This window comes from Nesoenas mayeri, assembly GCF_963082525.1.
Source record: "Nesoenas mayeri genome assembly, chromosome: 18".
Lineage (NCBI taxonomy): Eukaryota > Metazoa > Chordata > Aves > Columbiformes > Columbidae > Nesoenas > Nesoenas mayeri.
In genome coordinates, this window is record NC_137566.1 from 8,092,969 (window position 1) to 8,108,033 (window position 15,065).

The following is a 15,065-nucleotide window of genomic DNA, read 5'->3' on the forward strand; positions in this document are numbered from 1 at the left end:
ACAGGAGGGTGTTGAGACCAGAAGAACAATGTGCTCATCAGCACAACACAACAGGCAACGAGACGTTGTGCCGTGGACTGTGTGTTGCGGGGTCTGTGCTCCACTTGGAGCTTCCAGACGGCTGTTCAAGGAAATTGACATCAATGTCAGCCGCACCACCGCTATTAGACATCTCATCCATGTCCGGGCCCAGCTTGAACCCATTTAACTTGTAAGGGATAATGAGATAACAGCATGACATGCTGCAGCTGAAGGTTATTTAAACACCCATCTGGTACCTGTTATGCAGCATACATCCTATAGTTGTATAGGAAATATATGCCACCTCCCTCCCACATGGAAAGGAGAAGATCTATAGATGTGTCCTGTGCTACCCCTTCTTTTTGCATAGATGAGGTAATTCTCCTTCTCTCTGTTGTTTCTAGCATACTACTTTGCATTTCCTATATGTGTTATGGGAGATGGGGTCTCTCCAAGGCTGGTGAGACCTTGTGAAAGGACACAAGACCACAATGAAATATTTACTAGGGACACCTCATTGCTCCCTTCCCACATCAGTCAGAAGGGGCTCCACACCATCCAGGTTTGAAAGGGCGGACCACAAACAGTGAAGCCAATTCACCTTTTGCAAGACACAAGTTGGAACTACACTTTATCCCAGAGAGACTCAGGGGTGACAATGCATTTCAGCCCTCATGGCACCACACTCCATTTCTGCAGAGGAACAGCCAAACATCTGCTGAAGCCTGTGAGGTGAGCAACGCATCTGCTCGCACCGATAATTCAGATGTACAGAGGCAAGAAGGTGTAGACCCCAGTGAAACAGCTTCACCTCTGTATTCAAACTCTCCTTTCCAGGATGACTTTGGCTGTTGTCTGACATTGCCTGTGAGCCCTCGGCAGCCTGTGCTATCCCAAGAAACCACGTTTCGTAACACAAGCGCTCAGCTCTGCACATGTGTGCTCACCCCCCTCTCCAGTTCCAGGCTCGACTCACGTTTCTGCACAAGTTGTTCTGCCCTGTAAATCCTGGACTAAAACCTGTGTCCGACACCCCACCTAGTGTTCGGCACAGCCAAATGCACAGGCTGCTGCACCAAGGGAACACTTGTCTGGATGATTTCCCGCAGCATTAAACCACCTTTGTAAAACTATCGTTTGAGTTGTCTCCACGGGAGCTCTGACAGAGTCCAGGCAACACGGAAACCTTCCTGGAAGCGATTTGGGCGTTTGTCCATCGGAGACACCTTCTGTAGAGCCCTTGAACAGACACGCAGGGCGCTGCGGTAACTGTGGTACCGAGTAAGCAAAAGAGGGACGTAGGTGTGTGATGAGAAACATTCCCAAGCGAAGTATTACAGAGGAAAATGTGATTCTGTGTCACGCAGCGCCCATGACGTCATCCCCGCACCGCTGCATCACGGCCGGGCAACGTCATTAGCGAACACCGCCCTTGCCCTTCACAAAGATGGCGGCGGCGGCTACGGGCGGGGCGGGGCGGGCTAGGGGTGCGCCGGCGCGCGGCCGGAAGCGTTTCGCGCGCGGGGCCGCCATGCCGCGGGCGCTGGGGCTGCTGTGGCTGCTGCTGCCGGGGCTGGCGGCGCTGGAGCCGCTCAGCGTGGGCCTGGCCATCGGCGTGGCCTCGGCCCTCACCGGCTACTTGTCCCACCCCAACTTCTACTGCAGCTACGTGGAGTGCTGCCCCGGTGCCGAGCACCGCATCAACGCCACCGGTACGGCGGGGACGGGGGGCGCGCTGGGCTCATCAACGCTGCCCGCGGCTCGGCCGGTAACCGGGCACTGCCCGGGCCGGCTCCCGGTGTGCCTGGCGGTGGCTGAGATCCGTGCCCCGCAGTGGCCGTGCCGGGCTCACCTGGTGCGTGGCCAGTGACCAGCACCCATGGGTGGCCATGTTGACCCTGCCCAGGGCGTGCCTGGTGACCAACACCCACTGGTGGCCGTACCAAGCTCTCGCGGTGTGTGGCCGGTGACCGGCACCCGTTGGTGGCCCCGCGTTGCTGATCTCTCCCTCTCCCGCAGCGCTGAAGACACAGCTGGACACCAAGCTGTTCGGGCAGCACCTGGCCAAGGACGTGGTGCTGAAGGCCGTGATGGGCTTCAGCAACAACCCCAGCCCCAAGAAGCCGCTGACGCTCTCGCTCCACGGCTGGGCCGGCACCGGCAAGAACTTCCTCAGCCAGATCCTGGCCGAGCGCGTCCACCCCGCCGGCCTGCGCAGCAAGTTCGTCCATCTCTTCCTGGCCACCCTGCACTTCCCACACCATGAGCAAGTCAAGCTTTACAAGGTGAGGAGGGACACAAGGGGTAATTTGGTCACCCCCAGTCCCCGAAACCCCTGGTACAGGGCTGTGCGTGTCCCCCACACCCCGACAGCTGGGGCTGTACAGCTGGGTATTTCCAAAGTTGGTGCTCGGGAGAGATGGAGGAGGAAACGCTTTCAGAAAGTGAAAGAGAAAGGCACCAAAACGCCGAGAAATGGAGAGTAATTTCTCAAGCGCTGGGCTCTCACTGATGCCATCTGCTGATCCCTGTGGCGCTTGCTGTTGGAAAGAATCCTGACATTAAAACCACCCGTACGGGCCGGCTGGGTTGGAGGTGTTTTTTGCCTGCAGTGCTGTGTTTTTGCTGGAGCAGTGTTGATAAAGCACCGGTGTTTTGGCTGTTACAGAACAGCCTCCAAACATGCTTATTTTTCTCCACACACAGTGAGCAGGGATGGGCAAGAGATTGGGAGGGGACACAGCCAGGACAGCTGACCCAAACTGGCCAGAGGGATATTTATACTGTCACAATCAGCAAGAAAAACTGGGGTAGAAGAAGACAAAAGATGGGGGGTTTGGCTTCTAAAGTGGCCATTGCTCTAACACTGGCTGGGCATTGTTCTGCATGTGTCAAGGGTTGAGTGATTCCCTTTGCTTGCATTTTTTTTCCTCTTCACATCGCCTATCAAACTATATCTATATCCATTAATTTTCTCACTTCTGTTCTTTGTCCTCTCTCCCCCGTCTCGTTGCTGCGCTTGGCTGCTGGCCGGGTCAACCCACCACACACTGTGCAATGAGAAAATGTAGCCGGTATGAGATTTTTCAAGTGACTTCATTCCTGGACATTGCAGAATTCTGATCGTCATGTTTTACTCTTTGAAGTTACACAAAACTGATGTTCTGATAGAGGTGGTTTCTGCATGAAAGAGGAAACACGGATTTGCTTTTTTCTTAAACAAAAAGCAGCTTTCTCTTCTCCAAGATTTCCCATCTCAGTTTGGTTTTTGTGCCTTATTCCAGGAGGAGGTCTCGTCTGTGAGCAGGAAAAGAATTCACATTTAAATTCGGTGTCTCATTTTAAAGGGATCAGTCACAGATTTTATGGTTCTTTTCTTCAGGAAAAAGTATAACCAGTGAGTGCGTGATGCTGACATTTGAAAGGGTGTCCCCACAGGCTGTCACATACAAATGTTTTGCAGCACATCCCCAAGAGACCTCGTTTTTCAGTGTTTTTTCAATCTCTTGTTCCAGGAACAACTGCAGAACTGGATTCGGGGCAACGTCAGTGCCTGTCCCCACTCTGTCTTCATTTTTGATGAGATGGACAAAATGCACCCAGGTCTCATTGACGCCATCAAGCCGTTCTTGGACTATTATGAGCAGGTTGATGGGGTGTCCTACAGGAAGGCCATCTTCATCTTCCTCAGGTCTGTAGCGCCTATTGCAGTCATTTTAAGACGTTGAGATTAACCTGGTTTTATGGTGCTAATGATGTTCCTGTGGGATCTCATTTGAAGAACCGCTCTGGAGTGGAGATGCTCTCTCTAAAGACAGAGGGGAGCAGCACTGTAAGGAATTGTGTGGCCTGTGGCTGTCGTGGAGCAGGTCTGATGTGATGAGGCTCATGAGCCTGGTCCAGAGCACAGATTGTACGAGAGTTCACATTTGGGGGAAGTTCTCTGGGATGGGTGCACCATGTCCTGAGTCTGGCTGGGATGGATTTAACTGTCTTCCCAGCAGCCAGTCTGGTGCTGTGTTTTGGATTTGTAGCTGAAACAGTGTTGATAACACACCGGTGTTTTGGCTGTTGCTTGCAAAGCCTCAAGGCTGCCTCTTTTTCCCATGCTGGCGTGGCCAAGAGGATGGGAGGGGACACAGCTGGGACACCCGAACCAAACTGGCCAGGGGAATGTTCAATATAATGTCACACTCAGCAATAAAAAACAGGGTAGAGAAAGAAGGGGGGTTTCAGCTTCCAAAGGTGATGGTTCTTTGGAGACTGCCTGGGCATTGGTCTGACTGGGGGGGCAGTGAGTGATTTCCTCAGCCTTCCTTGGGGTTTTTTACTCCTCTTTTCATTGCCTATTAAATGGTCTTTATCTTGACCCACCAGTCTTCTCTCTTTTATTCTTCCTATTTTCTCTTTCCACCCCGCTGAGGAGGGAAGGAGTAGGTGGCCGTGTAGGTGCTTGGCTGCTGCCAGGGCCAACCCCACACGCACTGATGGCTATTTAGAGAACTGAAGGCTTTCCCTAAATTCCGGTTGACGGGTTTCTGTTTTGGTGGTTTGTTTGCCATCAAGATTAGCAACGTGTATAATGGTTAAAAAAGAAATTCTGTTTCAGTTGTGTCTGTATTCACCACTGTACATTTTTTCTTTTACAAATAGCAATGCAGGTGGCGACTTAATTAATAAGGCAGCCCTTGACTTCTGGACAAGTGGAAAGCAGAGGGAAGAGATTCAGCTGAAAGACCTGGAGCCCATGCTCTCTGTAGGCGTCTTCAATAACAAGAACAGTAAGTTACTTTCCCCAGGAAATGGAAAATTCCTTTTACTTTGTTCCACAGGGTTCATCTCTTGACCCTGCCCTGCTTTTTCCCTTTCCCCACCTCCTCAGGCGGACTGTGGCACAGCAGCCTCATCGACAGGAACCTCATCGACTACTTTGTCCCTTTCCTGCCCCTGGAGCACAAGCACGTGAAGATGTGCGTCAGGGCTGAAATGATGGCTCGTGGCTACGCTGTCAACGAGAAAGTCGTTCAGGCGGTGGCCGATGAGATGACGTTCTTCCCAAAAGCCCAGAAAATCTACTCTGATAAAGGCTGCAAGACTGTACAGGCCAAGCTGGATATTCATGAAGACGTTATGATGAGAGATACAAAAGCCAAGGGTTGATTACCCTGCAGGTCTCCAAAACGCTTTCAGAGCTTTTGGAAATCTGAGTATTTGCACTTAAGCTTTTTTACTGTTGCAGGGAGTACGGTGAAAACACCAGTCAGCGGGGTGGGCTTTAAAACTTGGGTTTTTTTAACTTAAATCCTCACTGTTCATCTCTGAACTGGCTGCTATCCAGATGTTTAACCCTTTATTATCTTTTTTAACCTATAGAGAATTTCAGAGTGACACATATAGCACTAGTTACAAAGCAGCAAAGGAGAACAGGGGAGTTCTTCCAGGCAGTCACATTCCCTTCCTTGTACACGATCTCGTTCATGGGCTGGTGAAGATGAGGGATTTGTGGTGTGTTCAGGGCTATGATGCTGTCTGTGAGGGTGAATACCTCTATGTGTTACAGTAAGAAGATGATGCGGTGGAAAGTTTCCTGTCCTTCACAGCAGATTGATGCTGTTGTGGCTTCTGCAGAAGAGCATCAGCTATTCAGGGACAGGAGGACATGATTGTAGTTTGTGTCTGAGCTCTGGCATCATATCACATCTGCTACACTAATATGGAAAGAGAAATCTGTTACGGAATAGTAGAGAAAGGGTGTGGGGGGAAGTAACTGCTCATCCCTGTGCTTCTTTGGGAAAAAGAAATTGTAAAAGAAACTTTATATTCTTCTAACGAAGGGGGTTAAGTGAATTTGTGTGGTAACTCCAGGGTGTTTGTCTTCCTAAGCAGAGGGACCCATCTGAGGGATCTGACTGTGACAACATCCTAAGCCAGTCTCTTGTTCTACATCAGAAAAATCTCTCGTGAGAGGTCTGACTGTTGGAGCTTGTCCGGCTAATCTACATGTGGGCTCCTGGGCCTGCAGTCTGCAAGATCTCCCGTAGTCCCTCCCAGTGCACCCAACAGACTGGGAGTGGGTAATGCTGCTTTTGCCTTGCTTGGAAGACACTTTCATGGCAGAAGTTATTTTTAATAGAGTATTTTTATACTGAAAGTGTAAGCAACAGCAATACAAAGCTCTTCTAGAGAGCCACAGAAAAGGGAGTATGGGAAATGGGAGCAATCAACAATCCCATATCTCACTAAATAAGTATCTTTTATAGTAGCATTTTAAAAGAATGTCTGTGTGGAAGGGTGAGTGAGGTGTCAGGAAGCTGGGAAAGATGATTTAGCCTTTACCCATTTGGTAGGGCTGGGGTTTATAATCTGCTGCAAGCTTTAACTCTTTTGTCATCCATCACTTGTGCCTCAAGTACTGTAGTGCAGGACAGAAGTGCCTATCGCTTAGTTGACTGTAGGGTGTTTTTTAAACTGGTACGAGGGACTGGGCTGTTTTTGTGCTGCAGCTCTACTCCATCGCTTGTACTTAAACTTGCTTTAAGATGCGCTGCAGAACTTACAGGTGTCAACTCTATTATGTTAATTCAAATTACAACAGAGTTTACCATTTATGTTAAGCTCTAGATTAGAAGTGTCAGTTGCCTTTTACAACCCCACATGGAATTTGTCAAATGTTGGCAAACCGTTTGTGCTGATGCTATCTCCAAAGCCACTAACCTTGGGACATTGGACTGTTGCTTCTCACGTGTAATGTTTTGCCTATTAACTGATTATTCATAGGTGTAAATACTGCATCCAGTTTCAGTTACTCTGAATATAAACTACTTGTGCAATTTCAGAACACTATATATTACTACTGTGCTGCAGTTGGAATAAATCTTAAGGCACTTTTCTTTCTTGGTTTAATCATTGTCCTGGTTTCGGCTGGGATAGAGTTAATTTTCTTCCTAGTAGCTGCTATAGTGCTGTGTTTTGGATTTAGAAAGAGAATAATGTTAATAATACAATGTTGTTTTAGTTGTTGTTAAGTAGTCAAGGACTTTTCAGCTTTTCACATCATGCCGGATGCACAAGAAGCTGGGAGGGGGCACAGCCAGGAGAGCTGACCCAAACTGGCCAAAGGGCAATTCCATACCCTCAGGATGTATTTTGGGGGGAAGCTGGCTGGGGGAACTGCTGCTCGGGGATGGGCTGAGCATCAATGACCAGGTGGTGAGCAACTGCACTGTACATCACTCATTTTGTATATTCTTTTAGCATTATTATGGTTCTCCTGTGCTGTCCTATTAAATTGTCCTTATTTCAACCAGGAATTCTTTTCTTCATTCTGCACAGTAAGGCATTCAGCAATTCAATACTAGAAACAAACACCTATGAAAAAAACCTTAAAGTCTCTGCCTGCTCTGCTTCATAGCTGTTAAGGTATCTCCTACTAAACTGTCAGGCAGTAGAAGACAAACCTCAGGTACCTTGTTTAACTCATCCCTTCTCTGCGCCGTGCCTAGAAAACTGTAACTCCAGATGGCTCTTCACCTCTCCTCTAGCCAGCAAAGGCACCACAGGACTACGGGCTTTCACTGCATCTCCATGGGCCAGAGCACGTGCAGCCCCTTCAGCGCTGAACAAAAGCCAGTGTGCAGAGAAGGGGCTCATTGCAGCGAGGTACAGCTGCTGGCAACAACTCGCACCTCCCTGAACAGCCGGTTGTTCATGCTGTTCTGATCTGTTGTGCTGTAAGGATGCACAAGGAAACATGTTACTGAGTGTGTCTGGAGCGTGTCTTGTTCACCAGGACTTTGCACCATGTCTGTACCGCTCAGCCCAGGGCGTGGGGCAGATCCATCTCCAGGGCCAGGCTGCCCCTTTTCTGTCAAAAGCAGCACTTAATACTGTATTTTGTTGTATTTTAACCGTAACCTCTGATTTTATAAGCATGAGATCTTGGAATGCTCCCGCGGGAGGCTGTACTGGACTTTGGTAAGAACAAACAAAACCCAGTCTCAGTGGCTGCTCAGCTGCTCTCACCCGGCCAGGGGGCTGTTGCTCTGGGGATCAGACCTTTCCCCTCGTTTGACGTTTTCCTTTGAGTTGTCTGATCTAGTTTCAAGTGGCTTATTAAAAATAATACTGGCCGAAGTTACCCAGTCACAGCAAGAAAGAGCAAGGACCTCAGCTTTGAAACCACACGGTCTCAGGGAGCGGAATAACGTCAGGAGCAAAGCTGGCAGTGATTTTGGGCACACACGTTTCTTTCACCCAGATGCATGAGATGCTCCTTGTTAGGGAATGAACTTCTCCAGCACTCCTAGCTAGGTCTGTTTTCAAGGACAGAAGAGAGATCAAACAGCAGCAGCCTCCACCTTTGAACATCATTCCTACACCCTCCAGAGGAAGCTTCCAACTCCTCTAAGCCATCTAGCGCTGTGACATAATTAAATACTTGCTTATACACATAAATAATTTGCTTATACACAACTCCAGAGTGGAACTGGACAGCTGAAGTCTCACTGACCCTTTTTTTTCCCCCCGTACAGAGAAAACTTCAAGACACTGCCACTGAAAATGTGGGTGGCTTCAATCAGAGCCTGCGGGGTGTTCAGTCAGTGGTGCCACAGTGAGGAGATGAGAGGCAGGGTTTTAACTAGACTCTAGAAGACAAGTTTATCTCTATGATGCTGTTCAGCACACATCCATCAAGAAGTCCACCTCTACAAAAACTGCAATTAGCACCAATGGTCTGGAAGCGCAGTTTCTGCTTCAAACTTCATTTCCCTTCATTCAGCTGAACACTTCAGCCAGAACCACAGGGTGCTCTTCCTCAACGAGCAGTAAGTTACATCAAATCACTTGATGCAAAAACCAGAAGGGAGCTGAGAAATATACATTTCTGATGAGAAAAGTTTATTTTGAATAGAAACTGGAGTGAAAAAAGCTTCTGCAGTGCTCACATTTCAAAACAAGTCTGACACTCTTCCACAGTAACTTCAGCTGACACATTTCACATTATTGTTTTCAAATGCCTTTGGCTCTGCCTCCATCCCTGCACCAAAGGCACAGAGTGTTGCGAGAACAGGAAACAGGGAAAACCCTACAAGCTGCCCCTGAATTCTACATGTAGGTGAAGAGGAAAAATCTCTTTTCCATTTCCTCGGTGTAAAATTTAACCTGTGTTTCCCATTAAGTTCCACCCTTTCCATGAAGCTGACCCACCAGTCAGAAAACGCTTTTCTCCCTCCTGAGATCACTCCTGGAGAGTGCACTGTGGGGATTATTATACATTAAAAATCACCAACAACAGGAACCAACTACATTGAAGCGACAGTCAAGGATTTTAACCCATTTTCTTCTAATATTAAGTCTGTCCTTTCAACACTATTCACATCAAAGAGTTTCACGCTCTTGGTTGGACATGCGGGAGGCCAATTCATGCCACTATGTCGAGAAAGACAACAGTACCGCACAATGTTGGACAGAAGACTCTGGATTTTTTTAATTACAGAATCCCCTCCTTATCTTTCCTGGAACCAACGGAAAAAGACACTTATCCTACTTTTATTAGGAATATTCCAACATAAGCCAAACGAAGGCTTTCACAGACATAGGAAACTTGATTAAAATTCTCATTATTGTCTAGAAATCATCCACATCAAACCAAAACCCAATTAGAATTAGGTCACAGTCTCAGTCCTTTTCTAAGTAACAACAGATTGCCCAACAGTTCTGATGATCAACACACAATCCGAGAGGAATCTTCCGCACTGTGAGCCCCAGATCCCCGCATTCACCACGCAGTTCTTTCTTACCTTGGCAACACAAGGCTGAAGTACTTGGGAGCCGTAACTAGTGACAGAATAAAAATGCAGAGGCACTGCCACTTATTTACACACCAGTTAAAAAGTAATGGTCCTTTCTTTAAAAAGTGCTTAAAAATGAAATGTCCCGGGTGCTCCACTTGGTAATTAAGTTAAATTTCCTTCTTTGCAGGTTGCAGCCATAAAGTGTTAGAAGTCATAGTAATAATCCAGCTTTGCATCCACAGTTTTGCATCCTTTATCTGAGTAAATTCTCTCCTCTCTGGGGAAGTAGGTCATCTCGTCGGCTACCCTGGTTAAAATGTCTTCATCCACAACATAGCCACGGGATTCAATCTCAACCCTGACACACATTTTCACATGTTTGTATTCCAGGGGCAGGAAGGGAACAAAGTAGTCAATGAGGTTTCTATCAATCAAGGTGCTGTGCCAAAATCCACCTACAAAGGGCAAGAGAAGGGGTTTAACTCCTTTGGTGAAACATCACCATGGGTTGCATGGGAGAAAGAGACGTATCATAGCTCTCTGCTGCATACCAGTAAGAATTCACCTGTGTTTTTAGGGCCCTATAATAGACTGGTAAGTGCAAATACAAGCCCTTTCTCATGGTATTGTGCATAATGGTTTGGACAAACACATAAATGCCATCCACTGGAGCTCAAGGGTTGAATCCTGACTGAACACATGCAAGCCCCGCTCCCCAGGTCCTAGTCTCACACCTTTCCGTCTCTCACATAGAGAAGAACAGGTTTTCTATCTCTTTGCAGCTTGTCTTGCTCCTTTTTTGGAGATTGCATCTAACCTTTTAAAAAAATGCAGTAAGTTTGCTTCCAATGCTAATTTTAGACTGTAATTCTACTAAAACCCCTTTTAACCACAAGTCCTGTGTGAGGAAACTGAGGAACCTCCGGACTGCTCACAGCAGGGCTGGCATGTCAGTTCCTTCCCCATAAATAGCTCCTAAGTAACTGCCTGAAGGCTTTTAACAGAGAGAGCAAGACAGGCTAAGTGGCTTGGGGACCAAGGAAGTGGCTTCCCCATAATAAAACACTTTATTGGTTAAAGATTTTTCAGCTACTCAACATCTAGCCTTGCTGTCAGGATTTCTGTTTGCTTTCCCGTTAGCTCATTAGTACATCGATAAATGCATAGCGTAGACATCCCCCAACACATGCGATCCAACCGACCCCAAACAATCTGGCAGCCAAGGAGCACACAGAGCTCCTCAATCTTTGTTTCATCTCAAGAGCTGTCTGTGGGCCCCAAAACCACATTGTGGCTCCTTGATAGCGGAAAACTGGAGGCCACATCAAGTAGAAACCATAGATGTAAAAATGCAGCTAAACGCAGCCCAACCCTTTTGTGGCATTTTTACCACCTCGAAAGTAATCAGAGTTTTACTCACTATTTTTGTTATTGAAGACGGACACAGACAGTGCGTCTTGCATCTCTGTGAGCTGTATATCTTCCCTTCTCCTCCCGTTTCGCCAGAAATCTAGTGCCACCTCTGTTATCTTTTCAGCTCCTGCATTGCTAAGAAAAGAGAAAACAAAGACTGTAGCTGCAGGTAGTTTGAAAAGGCTTCGAGTGCACAGAACAGCAAACCTGAGAAGCTGTTTCTTACCTGAGGAATATGAAGATGGCTTGTCGGTAAGATACCCCATCCAGAAACTCGTAATAGTCCAGGAATGGCTTGATGGAGTCAATGAGCCCCGCGTGCATTTTATCCATTTCATCAAATATGAAGAGTGACCTGGGACAGATGCTCACATTTCCCCGAATCCACGACTGCAATTGGTCCTGAGTGGCACAAAAAGATGCCGAAAGAGTTTGTGTTGAAAAGACATAAAAATAGCACTTCTGCTTATTGACATTTGTACTGAAAGAGTCATTTCAATTGTGTCATTTTAACTTCTTTGGTTAAAAGCTGTAAATTAAACAAATCTCATGGTGGTCCTGAAAAAAAAGTATTTAAGATAACAAGAGACATCATGGGACAAGCAGGAAATCTCCTTGTGAGAAAGACATTCCTGTAAACATAGCAAAAATTTCATGTGCACAGTAGGACAAAGGACAAGTATCACCAAGGAACAGCAGCACAGAGCAAAGCCCTGACAAGTAACACAATGACTTTTGGCAGCACTTTGGTCTTAACATCCTTAGGTATCAAAGCTACAAACAATATTAAATTTGCTACCTGAACAGCACCAGTGAGAAATTGCACCTGCAGGCACTGGCAGAAGTTGAAACAGAATTTAATTCTCATACCTATGTTTTAATCATTCAGAAGTTAAATGAAGGCATTTACAAGCCCTTCTTAAAACAGAACATTGTTCAGAAGTGCCAATGGTTTATTGTATTTAAATATTCTCTCAGTTGAGCATTGCATTTTTCTCTCACTTAAGTGTTACATTTAAGATGAATAATGAAGTAATCAGAAAAAAAAAGGTTGATCTGCTGGCAGATGAATGACAAGCAACTGTTCTGACCATTTTCAATAATTCATCATTTTTTTATATCCCCTGTTTATTCAGTCCCTGAACTGCAGAGGCAGCACAGGACGGTGGCATTGGTTATATTGTGGATAAGAGCTGATAGCTCCTCCTGCTGCCTTGGGCAGGAAGTTTCCAAAGTGTGATCATCTTGAAACAAAAGCAGAAATGCATCCATTTTATTTTAAAACAGTTCAGTTGCAAGAAGGGGAAAAGCAAGCTGTAAAAGAGGAAACAGACATTTCCTCCATTTAGAAATCAGGTTTGTAGACCATCCCATTTCCAACATATACGTTAGAACAAAAACCAACCAACCAACCCAGAAAATATGCATCTGAATTACTGCTCCACATGACATCCACAGGCCTACAGGACTGCACTGACACTTAGCAAACTGGCAGAACAATTCCAAATTGTTCCAGAACCCTGCTGAATCATGCGTATTGGTAAGTCAGCCACATCTCTAAGGAAAGTGTAGAGCGAAAACCAGCTGTACCATTTTTCCCTAAAGAGATGCTCAAGATATATGCAAAAAACTGTATATTCATGTGTAAATGGGTCCTAGCGGATGTTAGGAATTAACCAGTTCTGTACAGAAGATTCCAAAACTGACACGGGCTACATTTTGCTGCACAAAGTAACACCTAAGTTTCTATTAATGATCGTGCCATAACGTTTATAAGCCAATAGAGCAGTCCCTGCAGCAGAGCTGCGCTGCACAGGCTCCACAGCACTCTTACCTTGTAGAGATTGATGCTGTGAGCGTGAGGAAAGTGTAAAGTCGCCACGAACTGATGGACATATTTACTCTGCAGACCTCTCTTATAAATGCTTTCGGCGATTATCTTACTGACAAAGTTTTTGCCCGTTCCAGTCCACCCGTGCAAGGAAAGGGCGAGAGGCTTTTTGGCTTTGGTGTTGTTCAAGAAGCCCTTCACGGCCTTCACAACCACCTTGCCCACCAGGTGCTGCCCAAACAGCTTCTTGTCCAAATTCTCCTGCAGAACTGGATGGAGAGAACGCACCATCAACACGGACATGGGGTCCCACCGCCTCCTGCCTCCTTTCCGGAGGTCCAGCACCCATCCCAGGGAGGCCTCTGCACCCCCAACCGCCCTCCTGTCACCCCTGCAATGTCCCCTCAGCCCCCATGGCCTCCAGGGGTGACATTTATCTGGTTTATTCACATTATTTTGTCACTCTAGTTTTATCTTTGCACAACGGGCATAAAATAAAATGAGTGGGCTAAAATCTGAACCATAGAGCTGGTTAGACAGCTGCTGATCTACACTGTATAATAGATAAAATTCATATTCTGAAAAAGTGACATAGAAGTGGTTCTAGCACACCTACATAAGTAGTTTACATTTATCTCAGCATTTTTCATATTGAACATATTTAAGCAGACTGGATCAAGGTCCACAGAAACAAATTAAATTCAGATTTTGTTGTGCAACAGCACACAGATAAAAGTTCTCACGCTGTATCAGGCAGACTGGGCCACACAATACAGCCCCACTGAAGATCCGACAGTAACGCCAAACCACAAAAGGAACCAAAGGAATTGGTATTTCCAAAGGTCCCCCCGTGTCACTATGCTGACAAGTGTCACACGAGCTCGGGGTGATCCCGTGGGGGTTGGCAATGGGCGGCTTTTCTCTTTGCTCACACATCGGCTGCACAGAACCTGACCGTTGGGCAGGCTGAAGAAGGCTATCCAAAATCTATTCCGTGTGGCTACAAGGACTCCCAAAGAACAGACTACACAGAAACCATCCATAAGGGAAAATCCTACGTATTAAAAACAGGGAACTATACTGCCACGCTTTGAATTCACAAATACAGGCGACCGGGACATCCTCAGCCCACCTCAGTCCCCAACATCCCCTCAGTCCCCAACACCCCCTCAGCCCGCCCTGGTCCGCAACACTCCCTCAGTCCCCAACACCCCCTGAGTCACCAATACCCCCTCAGTCCCCAACACCCCCTCAGTCCCCAACACCCCCTGAGTCACCAATACCCCCTCAGTCCCCAACACCCCCTCAGTCCCCAACACCCCCTGAGTCATCAATACCCCCTCAGTCCCCAACACCCCCTCAGTCCCCAACACCCCCTCAGTCACCAATACCCCCTCAGCCCGCCCTGGTCCCCAACACCCCCTCAGTCCCCAACACCCCCTTAGTCACCAATACCCCCTCAGCTCGCCCTGGTCCTCAACACCCCCTCAGTCCCCAACACCCCCTCAGTCACCAATACCCCCTCAGTCCCCAACACCCCCTCAGTCCCCAACACCCCCTCAGTCCCCAACACCCCCTCAGTCACCAATATCCCCTCAGCCCGCCCTGGTCCTCAACACCCCCTCAGTCCCCAACACCCCCTCAGTCCCCTCCGGCCCCCAACACCCCCATAAGCCCCCTCTGGTCCCCAGCACCCCCTCATCCTGCCCAGGCCTCGCACCGGCGGCGACGCGCTGGTCGTGCCGCTGGAGGCAGCACTCCCTGAAGTAGCAGTAGAGCCGCGGGTAGGAGATGATGCCGGTAAGGGCCGAAGCGGCTGCGCCCGCGATCGCCAGCCCCAGGCTGATGGGCTCCACGGCGCCCGCCGGCCTGAGGAGCGGCAGCAGCGGCAGCAGCGCCAGGGCCGCCCGCAGCAGCTTCATGGCCCGCCCGGCCCCGCCGCTCCGCCGCCGCTTCCGCTCGGCAAACGCCGCTTCCGCCGCCGCCATGTTGGGTGCGGGCAGAGG

General features: G+C 48.0%; 2 protein-coding genes across 3 annotated transcripts; one reads left to right on the forward strand and one right to left on the reverse strand.

The window, feature by feature from the left end:
• Nucleotides 1–1,552: 1,552 nt before the first annotated feature.
• On the forward strand, nucleotides 1,553–7,295 carry TOR1B (torsin family 1 member B; the record flags this gene model as incomplete). 2 transcript variants are annotated; one of them, XM_080356073.1, is made up of 6 exons in its annotated part: nucleotides 1,553–1,733; nucleotides 2,041–2,306; nucleotides 3,537–3,712; nucleotides 4,675–4,802; nucleotides 4,904–5,192; nucleotides 5,908–7,295. In XM_080356073.1, the coding sequence occupies 5 exons, from the start codon at nucleotides 1,553–1,555 to the stop codon at nucleotides 5,179–5,181; spliced, it is 1,029 nt and encodes a 342-aa protein (XP_080212199.1). In that variant the 3' UTR covers nucleotides 5,182–5,192; nucleotides 5,908–7,295. The 2 variants fall into 2 exon arrangements, with proteins under 2 accessions (XP_080212199.1, XP_080212198.1); XM_080356072.1 differs by having other exon boundaries at nucleotides 4,904–7,295.
• A 1,646-nt stretch (nucleotides 7,296–8,941) lies between these two features.
• On the reverse strand, nucleotides 8,942–15,012 carry LOC308047375 (torsin-1A-like). The gene is made up of 5 exons (XM_080355816.1): nucleotides 14,780–15,012; nucleotides 13,063–13,328; nucleotides 11,455–11,630; nucleotides 11,236–11,363; nucleotides 8,942–10,270 (listed from the first exon to the last, which is right to left on the reverse strand). Exons 1-5 carry the CDS (start codon nucleotides 14,979–14,981, stop codon nucleotides 10,020–10,022), a joined length of 1,023 nt encoding a protein of 340 aa, XP_080211942.1. The 5' UTR covers nucleotides 14,982–15,012; the 3' UTR covers nucleotides 8,942–10,019.
• Nucleotides 15,013–15,065: the final 53 nt, after the last annotated feature.

Bases quoted from the DNA above. Each gene is read 5' to 3' on its own strand.
- LOC308047375 (XM_080355816.1), bottom strand. From the start codon at position 14,981: ATGAAGCTGCTGCGGGCGGCCCTGGCGCTGCTGCCGCTGCTGCCGCTC. The intron at 13,329-14,779 runs GTGCGAGGCCTG...CTCTCCATCCAG, and splicing joins CGACCAGCGCGTCGCCGCCG to TTCTGCAGGAGAATTTGGAC. The intron at 11,631-13,062 runs GTAAGAGTGCTG...TGTGCCACTCAG, and splicing joins ACAGCATCAATCTCTACAAG to GACCAATTGCAGTCGTGGAT.